The following is a 20548-nucleotide window of genomic DNA, read 5'->3' as shown; positions in this document are numbered from 1 at the left end:
TATTAAAGAGTGAGTGGGATGAGAATAGTTGTTCCTGATTAATTAAGCATATGATCCTCTGATTGTGTAAATTGGGAAATGATTTCAATTCAGATATTTCAGATTAAAACCTGCATCCTTGTTTTCGAATTCCTCCACAGCTTCGCTATTTGTGAAACTATCTCTTTGGAACCTTTCCCTTCCCTCATCCTGATGTCTGGCACATTCCTGGTTTTAATCGTCTTTGCTCTGAAATCCCTGTCGTCTTGGGTCACCACTCTGAAACCAGATTTGAAACTTTCCACTTCTTTCCGCTTTCACTCTCACCTTCAAACCTATTTCTGTCGCAAAACTTTTGATCAGCTGACCTAATATCGCTTGGTGTCAGAATTCTTCTCGATAACAATCTTCCTCACCACTTTGGGACTTTCCACTATCTAAATTTGTGTTGTTGGTTGATGAATGTGTCGGATGAGGAAGTTGTGCTAGTTTGTGGAATGTGTTTGAACGCTAGCCCTAGGTACAGATGTGCCCCCATATCTTGAACTGGCTGAAGTGATTCTTAAATTCTTTCCCTGTCTGTCTTGCATCCACAGAAAAACATGCGGAGGTGGAGTTAAGCCCAGAGGAGGAGGAGGAGGAGGAGGAGGAGGATGGAGCAGTTTTTGAGGACGGTATGCTGATCTCTCAGTTCCAGATGTGGGTGCATGCATTCTTTACCCTTTTGGGAACTTTGGGGGGGGGCTACCCAAAGAAACACTGAGGAATACCAACCCATCACTACAGCTCAATGAGTTAGTGACTCCACATCTGGAGTACTCTGTGCAGAATATTCACTGGGGGTACAGAAGGAGAAGTGGGCAGCTGACGTCCACAAAAGGCACGTGTAAAGAAAAAGAAGGGTCGGCACGGTGGCCAAGTGGTTAGCACTACTGCCTCACATCGCCAAGGACCTGGGTTCAATTCCAGCCTTGGGTGACTGTGTGGAGTCTGCACGTTCTCAGTGTCTGTGTGGATCTCCTCCGGGTGCTCCGGTTTCCTCCTACAAGTCCCGAAAGACGTTTTGCTAGGTGAATTGGACATTCTGAATTCTCCCTCTGTGTATCCGAACAGGCGCCGGAATGTGGCGACTAAGGTCTTTTCACAATAACTTCTTTGCAGTGTTAATGTAAACCTACTTGTGACACTAAAGATTATTATTATACACCGGATGGACTGCACGGTGTCATCGTGAAAGCAAAGGGTGGATGGGTTTGCCTCCTAATCAACGCCTGGTGCTTGGGTGTGGCGATCCTTGCGAACTACTGCTCCCGGGACCTGGAATACCTGACTGTGAAGTGCCGCCAGTATTACCTTCCACAGGAGTTCACTTCAGCCATCACCTCGCCGGTCTACATCCCACCACAGGCGGAAGTGAAGAAGGCGCTTGATGAATTGTACACCGCTTTAAATAAGTGAAACATCGTGGCCGAGGACGTCAACAAGACCAACCTCAAGAGTGAACTGCCAAAATTTAACCGACACATCTCTTGTCCCACCAGGGGCACCAACACACTCGACCACTGCTACACAAAAGTCACGGGCACCTACCGACCGCACTTTGAAAAATCAGATCATAAGACAGTGCTCCTTCTCCCGGCATACAAGCAGGAACTTAGCGGGAGAATCCGGTGAAGAAGGTCGTGCAATGCTGGTCCGAGGCAACGAAGAGCTCCGACGTGACTGTTTAGAGACAGTGACTGGTCCATATTTAAGAACTCAGCGACCAACATAAACGACTTTATCAGCAAATGTGAAGAAGACTGCGTGTCATAGGTGGTACGTACGTTCCCCAACCGGAAACCATGGATTAATCGAGAGATTGACTCCCTACTGAAGGACAGGTCTGAGGCGTTAAAGTCAGGCGACTATACAAGAAATCCAGGTACTACCTCTGCAAAGTCATCAGGGATGCCAAGAGACAATATCAGACCAAGCTAGAGTCGCATCATGGACTAGTCGTTTGTGGCAAGACTTAAACAACATAACGGGCTAAAAAGCGAAGCCGAGCAGAATCCCTTCCTCGATGAACTCAATGCATTCTGTGCTCGGTTAAAGCAGGAAACCATCAAACAACTGGCAACTGCCCCAGCAGCCTCGGACACACCCATACCTACCATCACAGTTTCCGAAGTCAGATCGGCCTTCCTGAAAGACCCTCGGAAGGAAATGGGTCCAGACGGGATTCCTTGTCGTGCCTCAGATCCTACGCGGACCAGCTGGCAGACGTGTTCGCGGACATCTTCAACCGGTCCCTACTCCAATCCAAGGTCCCACCTGCTTCAAGAAGACCACCATCAGACCGGTGCCAAAGAAGAACCAGGCAACGTGCCTCAATGACTTTCGTCCGGTGGCCTTGACATCAATCGTAATGAAGTGTTTCGAGAGGTTGATCATGAGGCGCATCACCTCCATACTCCCAGAATGCCTAGATCCACTGCAATTCGCATACCGCCGCAACCGGTCTACAGCAGACGCCATCTCCCTGGCCCTACACTCATCCCCAGAACATCTCAACAACAAGTGCTCCTATTTATTGACTACAGCTCCGCCTTCAACACCATAATCCCAGCCAAGCTCATATCAAAGCTCCAAAACCGAGGACTTGGCCCCTCACTCTGCAACTTGATCCTCGACTTTCTGACCCATCGACCAGTAAGGATAAACAACAACACCTCCCCCATGATAGTCCTCAATACTGGGGCCCCTCATGGCTGCGTATTTAGCCCTCTACCATACTCCCTATGCACACACGACTGCGTGGCAAAATTTGGCTCCAACTCCATCTACATGTTTGCTGACAACATGACCACAGTGGGTCGGATCTCAAACAATGGTGAGTCAGAATACAAGAGGGAGATAGAGAACCTAGTGGAGTGGTGTAACGACAAGAAGCTCTCCCTCAATGTCAGCGAAACTAAAGAGCTGATCATTGACTTCAGGAAGCAAAGTACTGTACACACCCCTGTCTGCATCAACGGGGCCGAGGTGGAGATGGTTTAGAGCTTCAAATTCCCAGGTGTGCTCATCACCAACAGTCTGTCCTGGTCCACCCACGTCGACACTACCATCAAGAAAGCACAACAGCGCCTATACTTTCTCAGGAAACTAAGGAAATTCGGCATGTCCCCATTTACTCTTACCAACTTTTACACATGCACCATAGAAAGCATCCTACCTGGCTGCATCACAGCCTGGTCTAGCAACTGCTCCTGACTCCTGAATGACCCTCTAATGGACTGATCTGATCTCTTCAGACATCTTCTCTACTGAGTAGTACTACACTCCTGTATGAATCATAGAATTTACAGTGCAGAAGGAGGCCATTCGGTCCATCGAGTCTGCACCGGCTCTTGGAAAGAGCACCCTACCCAAGGTCCACACCTCCACCCTGTCCCCGTAACCCAGTAACCCCACCCAACACTAAGGGCAATTTTGGACACTAAGGGCAATTTATCATGGCCAATCCACCTAACCTGCACATCCCCGGACTGCGGGAGGAAACCGGAGCACCCGGAGGAAACCCACGCACACACGGGGAGGATGTGCAGACTCCGCACAGACAGTGACGCAAGCCGGAATCGAACCTGGGACCCTGGAGCTGTGAAGAAATTGTGCTAACCACAATGCTACCGTGCTGTATGCTTCGGCCGATCTTGTGTCTATGTATTTATATTGTGTATTTTATGTTTGCCCTATGTATTTTCTTTTCATCTTTTAAAAAAACAAATTTAGAGTACCCAATTCATTTTTTCCAATTAAGGGACAATTTTAACATGTTCAATTCACCTAGCCTACACAACAATGGGTTGTGGGGGCGAAACCCACGCAAACACGGGGAGAATGTGCAAACTCCACACGGACAGTGACCCAGAGCCAGGATCGAACCTGGGACCTCGGCGCCGTGAGGCAGCAGTGCTAACCCACTGCGCCACCGTGCTGCCCTTGTATTTTCTTTTCATGTGCGGAATGATCTGCCTTGATGGACGATAAGGGAATAGTGTAGATGGGCTTTAGAGTGGTTTCACAGGTCGGCGCAACATCGAGGGCCGAAGGGCCTGTACTGCGCTGTAATGTTCTATGTTCTATGTTGAGCTGCACGCAGAACAATACTTTTCACTGTACCTCAATAAACAAGCCCAAATCCAAATTATGATAGAGACATGGCAAAAATATGAAATAATTAGGTCACTTTAGTATTTACATAATCCGGCTGAAGGTTGTTGCAAATGTGGTAAGGTGGATGTTAAGTGTCAGCTGCAGTATTACTTGGATAGATATGAAGTTAACCACTTTGGAATGTGAAACAGAATGGCAGAGTATTATTTAAATGGTTGTAGTGTTGGGTGTTCTGATGTACAGATGAACCAACACGGTTGTATTTGGTACAACGCTGTTTTATTTCAACTTGTTATTTACAGTACTGTCTTGATACTCTGCACGTGGTGACTCCCTGAGTGTTATGTTAATCAGGTCCTGTCCTTGTCCTGGTCTCTAGATGGACTGGCCACCAGGTGTTGTGTTTCTTCTCTTATACTGTCTCTGTCCTTGTCTATGATTGGTTGTCGTGTTGTGTGGGCTGATTTGTCTGTTGGTGTGTCTATCATGATGTGTGTGTTTGAATATCATGACATCCCCCCTTTTTTACAAAATTATGTGCCTACGTGGTTATAAATACGAATGTGTTGTGAGTGCATCTAAAAGTGTGTGTGCGTGATATTTACAGCAGGTGCATGTGGCGTAACTATATACATGGGGCGATGTCGGGTGTGTCATGCTAACGAGGTTGTACCATAACAAAACAGGAAGACGAAAAACTTTGAAAACGATATCTGGAATGATAAAACAGTAACATGTTACAATACAATAGTGTTTCAACTTTAACGTGTGAACAGTCTCATAAGTCCAATCTAGTAGGTGTGCGACGAATTCGGGTTGACCGTCTCAACGGTGGGTCGAGAACCACCGGCTGAGGTGCGAGCCTGGCCACGGGTGGCGATGGAAGGGGCATGGTCTGTGGCAGCTCCACGAAGTCACTATCAGGAACCAGTGGAGGACCCGGCGTGTGTGCACTGTTCGGTTGCGAGCGTGGAAGGCGGCGAAGGGCTCGTCGATTGCGGCGACGCACTGATCCATCCGGCATGCGTACCAGGAACGAGCGGGGAGCCACACGTCGGAGAACTTCGGCAGGTGCTGACCAGCCACCATTTGGCAGATGAATGCGGACTTTATCCCCGGAGGACAGGGGGGGGAAGATCAGTCGCCCTTGTATCGTACAGACTCTTCTGGCGATCACGCTGCAGTTGCATCTTGTGCAGTACCTTAGCATGGTCCGTTGTTGGTGTCAGGATGGAAGGCACAGTTGTACCGAGGGTGCGACCCATCAGTAGCTGTGCTGGTGAGAGACCCGTGGCTAGCGGGGCCGATCGATAGGCCAGCAGGGCGAGGTGAAAGTCCGATCCGGCAGCCGCAGCCTTGCAGAGGAGCCGCTTGGCAATGTGAACGCCCTTTTCCGCCTTTCCATTGGACTGGGGATGCAGAGGGCTGGATGTTACGTGTGTGAAACCATATGATGCGGCAAAGGACGACCATTCACGGCTGGCGAAACAGGGCCCATTGTCCGACATGGCAGTCATCGGAATGCCGTGGCGAGCAAAGGTGTCCTTGCAGGCCCTGATGACTGCAGACGACGTCAGATCGTGTAGGGGTATGACTTCTGGGTAATTGGAGGGTAACGGTGACCACAATTCAGTAAGTTTTAAAGTACTGGTGGATAAGGATAAGAGTGGTCCTAGGATGAATGTGCTAAATTGGGGGAAGGCTAATTATAACAATATTAGGCGGGAACTGAAGAACATAGATTGGGGGCGGATGTTTGAGGGCAAATCAACATCTGACATGTGGGAGGCTTTCAAGTGGCAGTTGAAAGGAATTCAGGACCGGCATGTTCCTGTGAGGAAGAAGGATAAATACGGCAATTTTCGGGAACCTTGGATAACGAAAGATAGTGTAGGCCTCGTCAAAAAGAAAAAGGAGGCATTTGTCAGGGCTAAAAGGCTGGGAACAGACGAAGCCTGCGTGGAATATAAGGAAAGTAGGAAGGAACTTAAGCAAGGAGTCAGGAGGGCTAGAAGGGGTCACGAAAAGTCATTGACAAATAGGGTTAAGGAAAATCCCAAGGCTTTTTACACGTACATAAAAAGCAAGAGGGTAGCCAGGGAAAGGGTTGGCCCACTGAAGGATAGGCAAGGGAATCTATGTGTGGAGCCAGAGGAAATGGGCGAGGTACTAAATGAATACTTTGCATCAGTATTCACCAAAGAGAAGAAATTGGTAGATGTTGAGTCTGGAGAAGGGTGTGTAGATAGCCTGGGTCACATTGAGATCCAAAAAGACGAGGTGTTGGGTGTCTTAAAAAATATTACGGTAGATAAGTCCCCAGGGCCTGATGGGATCTACCCCAGAATACTGAAGGAGGCTGGAGAGGAAATTGCTGAGGCCTTGACAGAAATCTTTGGATCCTCACTGTCTTCAGGGGATGTCCCGGAGGACTGGAGAATAGCCAATGTTGTTCCTCTGTTTAAGAAGGGTAGCAAGGATAATCCAGGGAACTACAGACCGGTGAGCCTTACTTCAGTGGTAGGGAAATTACTGGAGAGAATTCTTCGAGACAGGACCTACTCCCATTTGGAAGCAAATGGACGTATTAGTGAGAGGCAGCATGGTTTTGTGAAGGGGAGGTTGTGTCTCACTAACTTGATAGAGTTTTTCGAGGAGGTCACTAAGATGATGGATGCAGGTAGGGCAGTGGATGTTGTCTATATGGACTTCAGTAAGGCCTTTGACAAGGTCCCTCATGGTAGACTAGTACAAAAGGTGAAGTCACACGGGATCAGGGGGGAGCTGGCAAGGTGGATACAGAACTGGCTAGGTCATAGAAGGCAGAGAGTAGCAATGGAAGGATGCTTTTCTAATTGGAGGGCTGTGACCAGTGGTGTTCCACAGGGATCAGTGCTGGGACCTTTGCTCTTTGTAGTATATATAAATGATTTGGAGGAAAATGTAACTGGTCTGATTAGTAAGTTTGCAGACGACACAAAGGTTGGTGGAATTGCGGATAGCGATGAGGACTGTCAGAGGATACAGCAGGATTTAGATTGTTTGGAGACTTGGGCAGAGAGATGGCAGATGGAGTTTAATCTGGACAAATGTGAGGTAATGCATTTTGGAAGGTCTAATGCAGGTAGGGAATATACAGTGAATGGTAAAACCCTCAAGAGTATTGAAAGTCAAAGAGTTCTAGGAGTACAGGTCCACAGGTCATTGAAAGGGGCAACACAGGTGGAGAAGGTAGTCAAGAAGGCATACGGCATGCTTGCCTTCATTGGCCGGGGCATTGAGTATAAGAATTGGCAAGTCATGTTGCAGCTGTATAGAACCTTAGTTAGGCCACACTTGGAGTATAGTGTTCAATTCTGGTCGCCACACTACCTGAAGGATGTGGAGGCTTTAGAGAGGGTGCAGAAGAGATTTACCAGAATGTTGCCTGGTATGGAGGGCATTAGCTATGAGGAGCGGTTGAATAAACTCGGTTTGTTCTCACTGGAACGAAGGAGGTTGAGGGGAGACCTGATAGAGGTCTACAAAATTATGAGGGGCATAGACAGAGTGGATAGTCAGAGGCTTTTCCCCAGGGTAGAGGGGTCAATTACTAGGGGGCATAGGTTTAAGGTGAGAGGGGCAAGGTTTAGAGTAGATGTACAAGGCAAGTTTTTTACACAGAGGGTAGTGGGTGCCTGGAACTCGCTGCCGGAGGAGATGGTGGAAGCAGGGACGATAGTGACATTTAAGGGACATCTTGACAAATACGTGAATAGGATGGGAATAGAGGGATACGGACCCAGGAAGTGTAGATTGTAGTTTAGTCGGGCAGCATGGTCGGCACGGGCTTGGAGGGCCGAAGGGCCTGTTCCTGTGCTGTACATTTCTTTGTTCTTTGTTCTTGGAGAAGTAGTCTATGATGATAATATAGTCCATGCCAAGCGCATGAAATAGGTCGACACCCACCTTCGCCCAGGGGGACGTCACCAGCTCATGGGGCAGAAGCGTCTCAGGAGGTTGCGCCGGCTGAAACCTCTGGCAGGTTGTGCAATTGAGTACCATGTTGGCAATATCGTCATTAATGCCCGGCCAGTATACCGCCTCTCGCGCCCTCCATCTGCACTTCTCGACTCCCAAGTGGCCTTCGTGAATTTGATTGAGAATCATCTGGCGCATACTGTGCGGAATGACGATCCTGTCTAGCTTCAGAAGGATCCCATCAATGGTGGTTAGGTCATCTCGCACATTATAGAACTGCGGGCATTGCCCTTTGAGCCAACCTTCCGTCATGTGGCGCATCACACAGCGGGTTGGCCGCTGTCTCTGCGCGTATGCGTGCCAGACTGGGGTAGTTGGTCGGCAGATTTGCCGCTGTCAAAGCCACGTGTGCCTCAACTTGACATACAAACCCCTCCGCATCTGGTGGTGTACTCACTGCTCGGGATAGGGTATCCGCCACGATGAGGTCCTTCCCTGGAGTGTAGATCAGTTGGAAATCATACCTCCTGAGTTTAAGTAGGATGCGCTGGAGGCGATGGGTCATGTCGTTCAGGTCCTTGTTTATTATGTTGACCAGGGGGCGGTGGTCAGTTTTGACCGTGAATCGTGGAAGACCATACACATAATCGTGGAACATGTCCAAACCAGTTAGCAAGCACAGGTATTCTTTTTCAATTTGCGCGTAGCGCTGTTCCGTAGGGGCCATGGCCCGTGATGCATAGGCGACCGGGGCCCATGACGACGTGTCATCTCTCTGCAGGAGCACTGCTCCAATACCAGATTGGCTGGCATCAGTTGAGATTTTGGTGGGACGAGACGTGTCGAAGAACGCCAACACTGGTGCCGTGGCAAGTTTGTGTTTGAGCTTCTCCCATTCCAGCTGGTGTGTATGTTGCCACTGGAACTCTGTAGATTTCTTTACGAGATGGCGCAGAGCCGTTGTGTGGGAAGCAAGGTTGGGAATGAATTTCCCGAGGAAGTTGACCATGCCCAGGAATAGTAGTACAGCTTTCTTGTCGGCCGGCCGCGGCATGGCTGTGATGGCGCTTACCTTGTCCGCATCGGGACGGACCCCTGATTGGGAGATGTGGTCCCCCAGGAACTTCAATTCGGTCTGGCCAAAGGCACACTTGGCGCGGTTGAGGCGCAGGCCATTGTTTCGTATGGGGGCGAAAACGCGTTGGAGACGATGTATGTGCTCCTGCGGAGTGGTGGACCAGATGATGATATCGTCCACATATACGCGTACCCATTCGATGCCTTCCATCATCTGCTCCATTATTCTGTGGAAGACCTCGGATGCCGAGATGATGCCAAATGGCATCCGGTTGTAGCAGAATCTGCCGAAAGGGGTGTTAAAAGTACATAGCTTTCGGCTGGACGGGTCCAGTTGGATCTGCCAAAATCCTTTGGAAGCATCCAGTTTGGTGAATATTTTGGCTTGGGCCATTTCACTGGTGATTTCCCCTCGTTTAGGTATGGGATAGTGTTCCCGCATAATGTTATTATTTAGGTCTTTAGGGTTTATACAGATGCGGAGCTCGCCAGAGGGCTTCCTGACACACACCATGGAGCTGACCCATGGTGTGGGCTCCGTGACCTTGGATAGGACCCCTTGGTCCTGGAGATCCTGCAGCTGCAACTTGAGGCGGTCTTTAAGTGGCGCAGGAACCCTGCGAGGTGCGTGAACGACCGGGATGGCGTCCGGTTTGAGGCAAATTTTGTATGTGTATGGCAGTGTCCCCATGCCTTCAAATACCTCCTGGTTGTGAGCAAGGAGGGATTGGAGATTTGCGTTGAAGTCAGCATCCAGGAAGTCGGATGTGTCGTCTGGAGAGACATATTTCGCTGTACAAGGTGTACATGCCTGTGCGCCCAGCAAGGAATCTTTCGATGAGCCAACAATTTCAAAGGGGAGTGTGGCCGTGTGCGTTTTGTGTGCCACCTGGAGCTGGCAGGATCCCATGGCCGGGATAACGTTCCCGTTGTAGTCAACCATCTTGCACCGGGATGGCTGGATAGGTGGTTTGACCTTCATGGCATGGAATGCTGAATATGCTATGAGGTTGGCGGATGCGCCAGTGTCCAGGCGGAAAGTGATCTGTGATCGGTTGACCGTCAGGGTGGCACTCCATTCATCGGCCGGATTGATGGTGTTGACCCGGTTCACATCAATGACTGAAACCCGGAAGGCATCTTGGTCATCTGTGTCATTTGGCTGGATGTCCTGATGTACGGGCTGGACGGTCCTGACGTGTCTGCGAGGTTGTCGGAGATGTGTAGGATCCATCGGTTGAACCGCTCGACAGTAGGCAGCGTAGTGGCCCATCTTGCCACATCGTAGGCATTGTCGGTTTTTAGCAGGACGTTGCCCTTTTAAATGTACAGCTCCACAGTTGCCGCACGTCATGACATCACGGCGTTCGTTACGCCACTGCGCATGCGCAGTTCGGTCTTGCATCGGGCACGCCTGCGCAGTGCGTCCCTCGATGTTGCCGTTGGTTTTGGTGCGCACAAGCGCGGGAGACCGCGAAAAGCGCGGGAAACGGCCGCCCTCGTCCGGGTCGCGGGCCGGGAGGTAATCAATTGCCTGGATGCGTTCGGCCTCGTGGGCGGCCTGGCTTGCCGATTCGACCGCTAGGGACCCCCTCCATGCCGACTCGGTCGCCTGAAATTGGGCAAAACGGCTGGTTGCATTTTCATGGAGGACACAGGCTTCCACCGCAGACGCTAAGGTCAGGCCTTTAATTTTAAGAAGCTGCTGACGTAGGCCAATGGAGGCAACGCCAAAAACAATCTGGTCCCGGATCATGGACTCTGAGGTGTTGCCGTAACCGCAGGACTGCGCGAGTATGCGGAGTTGCGTCAGAAAGGGTTGAAAGAGCTCATCCTTACCTTGCGTGCGTTGCTGAAAGATATACCTCTCAAAACTTTCATTTACCTCAACGTTGAAGTGCTGGTCGAGCTCGAGGAGGACCGTGTCATACTTGGATTGGTTCTCGCCTTCCGCGAACACCAAGGAGTTGTATACATCGATGGCGTGCTGACCTGCGGTAGTGAGGAGCATGGCAATCTTTGTTTCGTCCGAGGCACTCTGTTTCTCATTGGCTCGCATGTACAGTTCAAATCGCTGCTTGACAAGCTTCCAATTGGTGCCAAGGTTCCCAGCGACTTGCAACGGCTGCGGTTTGTTGGTGATGTCCATATCTCAGGATGGCAGGTTTGCCGGCAGGTATCGATCCACTCCTGTACCATGTAGTGTTGGGTGTTCTGATGTACAGATGAACCAACACAGTTGTATTTGGTACAACGCTGTTTTATTTCAACTTGTTATTTACAGTTCTGTCTTGATACTCTGCACGTGGTGACTCCCTGAGTGTGATGTTAATCAGGTCCTGTCCTTGTCCTGGTCTCTAGATGGACTGGCCACCAGGTGTCGTGTTTCTTGTCTTATATTGTCTCTGTCCTTGTCTGTCATTGGTTGTGGTGTTGTGTGCGCTGATTTGTCTGTTGGTCTGTCTTTCATGATGTGTGTGTTTGAATATCATGACAATGGTGATGGAAATGTTGATGTACAAAAGGGACCGGGGTACACCAGTCACTGAAAACAAGCATGCAGGGACAGCAAACAGTCAGGAAGGCACTGCTAGGTTGGCCTTCATTGCAAGAGGACTTGAGTACAGGAGCAGGGATATCTTACTGCAGCTGTACAGGGCCCTGGTTTGACCACATGGTGTATTATGTGCAGTTTTGGTCTCCTTATCTAAGAGATAATCCTTATCCTTGCCATAGAGGGAGTGCAGCAAAGGTTCACCAGGTTGATTCCTGGGATGCAGGACGGCAGGGTTGTTGTATGACGAGAGATTGGTTCGAATGGGCCTGTATTCACTGGAGTTTAGAAGAATGAGAGGGGATCGTATTGAAACATGAAATGCTGACAGGGATGGACAGTGGATGAAGGGATGTTGCTTACTCTGGCTGGGGGGTGAGAATAAAGGGCCAACGTCTCAGGATATGGGAAAGACCATTTACGTTTGAGATGAGGAGAAACATCTTCACTCACGGGGAGGTAATCATGTGGAATTCTCTACCACAGAAGGCTGTGGAGGCCAAGCCACTGAAAATATTTAAGAAGGATATAGATAGATTTCTCGGGCTGGATTCTCCGTTTTTGGGACTGTGTCCCCACGCCGTCGTGAAAACTGTGGTCTCTTACACCAGGACAACTGGTGTCTAAAGGCCACAGATTCACAGCCTTGCAGGGGGCTAGCAGGCAGCTGTTGTGGAGCTCGCAGCTCCAGCTGCAGATATGGCCCCCCGCACTTCCGGGTCAGAGGCCGCGCATGTGCACAGCGGCGGCCTCAGCGACCGCACCGTGCTCCATGGCAGACTCAGCCCGCAGACCTGGGCCACGGAAATAGTGCCCCCGATCGGCCGCTCGCCTCACCCGGACCGCCCACACAAAAAAACCCCAGTCCCGAATGAGGACCCCCCTGCCCTCCGACCGGACCGCCCCCGACCATGGCGGCCGCGGACTGAGTCCACTGCCGCCTCGCGAGTTTAACGAACCGCAGGACCACATTAGAAATACACCATCGGGAATTCAGCCGATCGGGGAAGGAGAATAGTGGGGCGGGCCTCAGGTGATGGATATTCGGGAGGACTCCGCTTTTCGGGGGGCGGAGAATTGTGGAACCGGCGCCAGGCCCGATTTCATGCGGGGAAACTGGATTCTCCGCCCTGTCGCCGAACTCGATTTTGGCGTCAGGCTGCGGAGAATCCAGCCCCAAGACTGTAAAGATCACCAGGCGTTTGGTGTTTAGCCGCTCCTTGACACCAATTCTTCGGCTCAGTACAATTGAGGTGACTGAATTGACTTCTCCCAGAATCCTCTTCTGCCACCTCTGCTGGATCGCAGAAGATGGCACTGGTTGTACTGGAACATTGATGGGTCGACGGGGCCAGAGGGTACCTGGGGAGGCACCCGTGGAGCTAGGTTGACAGTGCATAGTCAGCATCGTGCGCAGCTGCATGGCAGCTTTGCAGGCTGCGGCAATGGTGGCTCATGCCCATCCACCTCGACTCCATGGACCGCCTCCTGACCACCCCTGTTACTCCCCAGAGCCCTTATAGAAGCCACCGGCCAATGGCAGAACTGTTAGCATATTATGGCGATGTTGGGCACTTTCCGTACCACTCGCCGCACCCCCACCCTCACACTAACCCGGGACACAGTGACCCTCACACTAACCCGGGACACAGGGTCCCTCACACTAACCCGGGACACAGTGACCCTCACACTAACCCGGGACACAGTGACCCTCACACTAACCCGGGACACAGGGTCCCTCACACTAACCCGGGACACAGTGTTCCTCACACTAACCCGGGACACAGTGTTCCTCACACTAACCCAGGACACAGGGTTCCTCACACTAACCCGGGACACAGTGCTCCTCACACTCTCCATGATAACTTTGTTGGACCTCTTTGTGTTCCGCAGATATTGCATCTGATGCAGAGGCCGAGAATCTGATGATTTCATACTCAGAAGAGCTGGAGCAGTTAGTGCGAGAGAAAGAAGAGGCTTGTGGAGTGATTGGAATTTCAGGTAAATGTCTTGTGTCATCTGCTTACCTGTTGGTCTCCATCAAAAAGATGTTTGGGAGCGAGACAAGTAATGTTAAAAAGACAAGTTTAAAGGCTTTGTTTCATCACGCATGGAGCATTTGCAATAAAGCGGATGAACTAATCGCGCAAATAGACGTAAACGGGTATGATCTAATTGGGATTACGGAGACATGGCTGCAGGGTGACCAGGGATGGGAACTGAACATCCCGAAGTATTCAGAATTTAGGAAGGACAGACAAAAGGGACTAGGTGGTGGAGTGAGAGTGCTGGTTAAAGAGGAAATGAATGCTATAGTGAGGAAGGGTATTAGCTCTGACAATGTGGAATCTGGTACAAAGTCTTACAAGAAGCTGCTCCTTCCTCAGGTGAAGGAGGAACCTGAGGAAGGAGCAGCACTCCGAAAGCTAGTGACATCGAAACAAACCTGTTGGACTTTAACCTGGTGTTGTAAGACTTCTTACTTTGCTCACCCCAGTCCAAAGCCGGCATCTCCACAATGTGGAATCTGTCAGGGTAGAGCTGAGAAACAGCAAGGGGCAAAAATCATTAGTGGGCCTCGTGTGTACACACCCAAACCGCAGTGCTGATGCTGGGAATAGCATTAAACAGGAAATTAGAAACGCATGCGATAAAGGAACATCTGTAATTCCGGGTGATTTCAATCTGCATAAAGATTGGGTAAATCAATTTAGCCGCAAAACCGTGGAGGAGGAATTCCTGGAATGTGAAGAAAAAAAGATTGGTGAAGACAGATGTCAGAAACAGGGGAATGTATTATAGGGGACAAAGAAATGGCTGAACAACTAAATACATACTTTGGTTCTGTCTTCACAAATGAGGACACAAATCAGATCCCAGAAATGTTGGGGAACGCAGGGTTTAGTGAGAGGGAGGAGCTGAAAGAGATCAATATCAATAGAGAAATGGTGTTGGGGAAATTGATGAGATTGAAGGCTGATAAACCCCGAGGGCCTGAGAATCTACATCCCAGGGTACTGAAGGAGGTGGCTCTGGAAATAGTGGATGCATTGGTGGTCATCGTCCAGGATTCCAGAGAATGCGGAACAGTTCCTGCAGATTGGAGGGTGGCTAATGTAACTCCACTTTTTAAAAAAGGGAGGTAGAGGGAAAACAGGGAATTATAGACCAGTCAGTAGTGGGGAAAATTGTAGAATCCATTATCAATGATTTAATAGCAGAGCACTTAGAAAACAGTGGCAGGATCGAACAGAGTCAGCATGGATTTATGAAAGGAAAATCATGCTTGACAAATATACGGGAATTCTTCGAGGATGTAACTAGCAGAGTTGATGAATGGGAGCCAGTGGACATGGTATATTTGGACTTTCAAAGGCTTTTGACATAGTCCCACATAAAGGATTAGTGTGTAAAATTAAAGTGCATGGGATTAGGGGTGGTGTATTGAGATGAATAGCAAACTGATTGGCAGACAGGAAATAAAGAGTAGGAATTAACGGGCAGACAGTGACTAGTGGGGTACCGCAGGGATCGGTGCGAGAACCCCACCAGCTTGGGTAGGAAGGTGAGCTGTGAGGAGGATGCAGAGACTCTTCAGTGTGATTTGGATAAATTGAGTGAGTGGGTAAATGAATGGCAGATACAGTATAATCTGGATAAATGCAAGGTTATCCACTTTGGTAGCAAAAACGAGAAGGTAGACTAATGGCCATAAGTTAGGAGAGGGGAGTGTGCAGCGAGACCGGGGTGTCCTCGTACACCAGTCACTGAAGGTAAGCATGCAGGTACAGCAGGCGGTAAAGAAGGAAAATGGTATGCTGGCCTTCATTACAAGAGGATTTGAGTACAGGAGCAGGGATGTCTTGCTGCAGTTATTGTTGGTGAGGCCACACCTGGAATATTGTGTGCCGTTTATCTAAGGAAGGATGTTCTTTCTCTGGAGGGAGTGAAAAGATGGTTTACCAAACTGATTGCTGGAATGGCGGGACTGACGTACGAGGAGAGATTGAATCAGTTAGGATTGTGTTCGCTGGAGTTCAGAATAATGAAGGGGGATCTCATAGAAACCTATAAAATTCTAACAGGACTGGACAGGGTAGATGCAGGAAGGATGTGCCTGATGAAAATGAAAAATGAAATGAAAATCGCTTATTGTCACAAGCAGGCTTCAATGAAGTTACTGTGAAAAGCCCCTAGTCGCCACATTCCGGCACCTGTTCAGGGAGGCTGGTACGGGAATCGAACCATGCTGCTGGCCTGCCTTGGTCTGCTTTAAAAGCCAGCGATTTAGCCCAGTGTGCTAAACCAGATCCTAATGGATGATGGACATGTCAGAACATGAGGTCACAGTCTGAGGATATGGGGTAGACGTGTCGGACAGAGATGAGGAGAAATGTCTTCACTCAGATAGTGGTCGGTCTGTGGAATTCGTTACCATAGGAAGTAGTTGAGGGCAACACATTGTATGTTTTCACGAAGCAGTTAGATAGAGCACTCAGCGTGAAGGAGATCAAAGGATATGGGGGAAAGCAGGATTAGATTATTGAGTTGGATAATCAGCCAAGGTGATGAATGCGGTGCATGCTCGAAGGGCCGAATGGCCTCCTGTTCCTTGTTTCTATGTTTCTATGAAAGGTGAATTAACCATGGCCAACAAAAGAAGTTAAAGATTGCATTAGGTTAAAGGAAATGGCGAGTAAGATTGCCAACGGTGGTGATCAGCCTGAGGATTGGGAGCAATTTACAATCCGGAAAATAGATTAATAAGGAAAGGCAAAGAGAATATGAACATAAAGGCAAACTGCAAATGCTTCTTCAGGTATGCGAAAAGGCCAAGATTAACAAGGACAAATGTGGGCCCATTACAGGTGGAGACAGGAGAGTTTATAATGGGGAATAGGGTATTGGTGGAGAAAGTAGACAATGACTTTGGGCGGGACTTTCTGCGTCACCCCCCAGTTGTGTTTGTGGCAGCGGAGGCCCATCACTGGCCAGTCAGAGGATCTTCAGAACCCGCCACTGTCAATGGGATTTCCTGGTCTATATACCCCTCACCGCCAGGAAAACCCGCGGCAGCACAGGAAGATCCCGTCAGCAACAACAGCTGCAAAGTTCCAGCATTAGTGTCGGTCTTCACAGAGGGACATTCTAAAAACCTCCTGGAAAGAATAGGGAACAAGGAACTCATGAAAATGAGGAGCTGAAGGAAATTAGTATGAATAATGAGGTAGTACTCAAATGTTAATTGGATAAATCACCTGGACCGGATGAGCTACAACCCAGAGGCTTCAATGAGGCATTGGCGGTTGTCTTTCGAAATTCTCTAGATTCTGGAAAGGTTTCTTTTTAAAATTCATTTATGGAATGTGGGCGTCGCTGGTTAGGCCAGCATTTATTGCACATACCTAGTTGCCCTTCAGAAGGTGGTGGTGAGCTGCCTCCTTGAACCACTGCAGTCCCTGAGGTGTAGGTACACCCACAGTGCTATTAGGGAGCGAGTTCCGGAATGTTGCCCCAGCGACAGTGAAGGAACGGCGATATATTTCCAAGTCAGGGTGGTGAGTGACTTGGAGGGCAACCTCTAGGTGGTGGGGTTCCCAGGTATCTGCTGCTCTTGTCCTTCTAGATGGTAGTGGTCGTGGGTTTGGAAGGTGCTGCCGAAGGAACCTTGGTGAGTTACTGCAGTGCATCTTGTTATTGTTTGTTTGTTATTTACATCAGAGTACGATCCATTCAGCCCATTATTGTGTACAGTTTTGGTCATTGTGTGCAGTTCTGGTCACCTCATTATAGGAAGGATGTGGAAGTATTGGAAAGGGTGCAAAGGAGATTTACCAGGATGCTGCCTGGTTTGCAGGATAGGTCTTACGAGGAAAGGTTGAGGGAGCTAGGGCTTTTCTCTTTTGAGCGGAGGAGGATGAGAGGCGACTTAATAGAGGTTTATAAGATAATGAGGGGGATAGATAGAGTGGACGTTCAGAGACTATTTGCTCGGGTGGATGTAGCTGTTACAAGGGGGCATAACTATAAGATTCAGGGTGGGAGATATAGGAGGGATGTCCGAGGTAGGTTCTTTACTCAGAGAGTGGTTAGGGTGTGGAATGGACTGCCTGCTGTGATAGTGGAGTCGGGCACTTTAGGAACTTTCGAGCGGTTATTGGATAGGCACATGGAGCACAACAGAATGACAGGGAGTGGGATAGCTTGATCTTGGTTTCGGACAATGCTCGGCACAACATCGAGGGCCGAAGGGCCTGTTCTGTGCTGTACTGGTCTATGTTCTATGTCTGCACCGGCTCCCAAATGAACAAGCTAGCTGATCCCATTCCCCAGCCCTATCTCCGTAGCCTCCAAATTTATCACTTTCAAATATATATCCTGCTCCCTTTTGAAACCTCCTGTGGAACCCACCTCCTCCACACTCCCAGGCAGCACATTCCAAGCCCCAACTCTCTGAGTAAAGAAGTTTCTCCTCATCACACTCCTAGCTCTCTTGCTGACCATCTTGAAATTGTGACCCCTAGTCACTGACATACAGACTTGTGGTAACAGAATATCCTTCTTTACCCTGTCAAAATTGTTCAGAATTTCGAACACCTCAAAAATGTCACCTCTTCATCTTCGCTGTTTCAAGGAGAACAAGCCCAATTTCTCCAATCTTTCCTTGTATCTTGTCATGTGAGGGTACCTTTAAGACATGGATGTTTAAGCAATGTACCTTTACGAAAACAGTGATGTCAGAGAGTGGGTGGATCTGGGCTTTAGGTCAGCCATTTTGGCAGGTTTTTAGTTTTGGTTTAAAAATAGCTTGTGTGTGTCTGTGTGTTTCCAGAGAGCTGGCAGTTTTTAAAACAGCTGGGCGTGTGTCTGTGTTTTGCAGTGAGCTGTGATGTCTGCCATAAAAGACTATCTCTGGATAATTTGGGTGATTTAAACTTATAATAGTGAAGCCTTTAACCTGATGTGATTTTGTTTAAAGGTCTCTTGGAAGTTTGAAGGAACATTTTAAGGAATTATTTACTGTTGCAATATTTTCTGAGTTATGTTTAAAAACCCACGTGTCCATAATTGTAATACCACACCTAGGGAAAAAGCCGTGTGCTAGGAAAAGCAACAAATCCATTAAAGGGAGAGGTTGATTGAACTCCATGATACATTTTGGGCTTCTGAAAATGCCTCGCCCATAACAATAATAAATCTCCTCTGCATTCTCTCCAGGACTTTAACAGCCCTCCTTAAAAGAGGTGCCCAGAATTATGTTCTATATCTTAGATTAAGATAAATGGTCGGCACAACATCGTGGGCCGAAGGGCCTGTACTGTGCTGTACTGTTCTATGTTCTATGCTCTAACTGAACACAATACTCTAGATGTGGCCGGACCAATTATTTGTAGAGGTGTTGCATCACTTCCTTGATTTTATACTCTATTCCTCTACTTATAAACCCGAGGATGCTATAAGTCTTAACAAATGTTTCAGCTTGCCTGGCCACCTTCAGAGAATTATGCACTTGAACCCCGAGGTCCCTCTGCTCCTGTACTCCCCTCAAAGTTGTGCCGATATTGTCTCCCCATATTTTTCTACCAAAATGCTTTATCTCACATCTTGCTGCAGTTCATTGGAGATGGTAAACACGGCTGCCACTGTTCGTTGGTGGTGGAGGGTTTGAATGTTTGTGGAGGGGGAGCAATCAAGTGGGCTGCTTTGTCCTGGAGGGTGTCGAGCTTCTTGAGTGTTGTTGGAGCTGCACTTATCCAGGCAAGTGGAGAGTATTCCATTACACGCCTGACTTGTGACTTTTAGATGGTGGACAGGCTTTGGGGGGTCAGGAGGTGAGTTACTCGCCATAGGATCCCTAGCCTTTGACCTGGTAGCCACAGTATTAATATGGCTAGTCCAGTTCAGTTTCTGATCAATGGTAACTCCTCAGGATGTTGAATGTGGGGGATTCAGCGATTGTAATGCCTTTGATTGTGAAAGGGCGATGGTTAGATCATGTCTTGTAGGAGATGGTCATTGCCTGGCACTTGTGCGAATGTAACTTGCCACTTGTCACTCCAAGCCTGGATGTTGTCCAGGTCTTGCTGCATTTGGACAGGGACTGCTTCATTATCTGAGGAGTCACAAATGGGTCTGAACACTGTGCAGTCATCCGCGAACATCCCCACTTCTAACCGTATAATAGAAGGCAGGTCATTGATGAAGCAGCTGAAGATGGTTGGGCCGAAGACTCTATCCTGAGAATCTCCTGCAGTGATGTCCTGGAGCTGAGATAATTGACCTCCAACCACCACAACCATCTTCCTTGGTGCCGGGTATGACTCCGACCAGTGGAGAGTTTCCCCCCCGATTCCCATTGACTCCGGTTTAGCTTGAGCTCGGTCAAATGCTGCCTTGATGTCGAGGGCAGTCACTCTCACCTCACCATTCATGTTTGAACCAAGGCTGTAATGAGGTCAGGAGCTGAGTGACCCTGGCAGAACTGAAACTAAGCATCCGTGAGCAGGTTGTTGCTGAGTAAGCGCCACTTGACAGCACTGTTGATGACTCCTTCCATCACTTTGCTGACGATGGGGAGCAGACTGATAGGGCAGAATTGGTCAGGTTGGATTTGTCATGTTTCTTGTGTACAGGGCACACCTGGGCAATTTTCCACATTGCTGGGTAGATGCCAGTGTTGTAGCTGCACAGGAACAGCTTGGCTAGGGGTGCAGCAAGTTCTGGAGCACAAGTCTTCAGTACTATTGCTGGGATATTGTCAGGGCCCATAGCCTTAGCAGTATCGAGTGCCTTCAGCAGTTTCTTGATATCACGTGGAGT

The 20548-nt window shown here is 49.0% G+C and overlaps 1 protein-coding gene across 3 annotated transcripts in view; it reads left to right on the top strand.

Annotated features, from left to right (window-relative positions):
- Positions 1-20548, top strand: part of LOC140396095 (protein-methionine sulfoxide oxidase mical3a-like) — a 1213674-nt gene that overhangs the window by 1092509 nt on the left and 100617 nt on the right. For all 3 annotated transcript variants that reach the window (XM_072484207.1, XM_072484206.1, XM_072484208.1), the window contains 2 exons: positions 576-653; positions 13622-13729. In XM_072484207.1, the coding sequence (XP_072340308.1) occupies positions 576-653; positions 13622-13729 (186 nt within the window). The remainder of the gene's footprint in view (positions 1-575; positions 654-13621; positions 13730-20548) is intronic.

This window comes from Scyliorhinus torazame, chromosome 19 (assembly GCF_047496885.1).
Source record: "Scyliorhinus torazame isolate Kashiwa2021f chromosome 19, sScyTor2.1, whole genome shotgun sequence".
Taxonomy (NCBI): Eukaryota; Metazoa; Chordata; class Chondrichthyes; order Carcharhiniformes; family Scyliorhinidae; genus Scyliorhinus; species Scyliorhinus torazame.
Note: the sequence above shows the minus strand (reverse complement) of the source record. Positions and strands in the feature narration are given on the sequence as shown.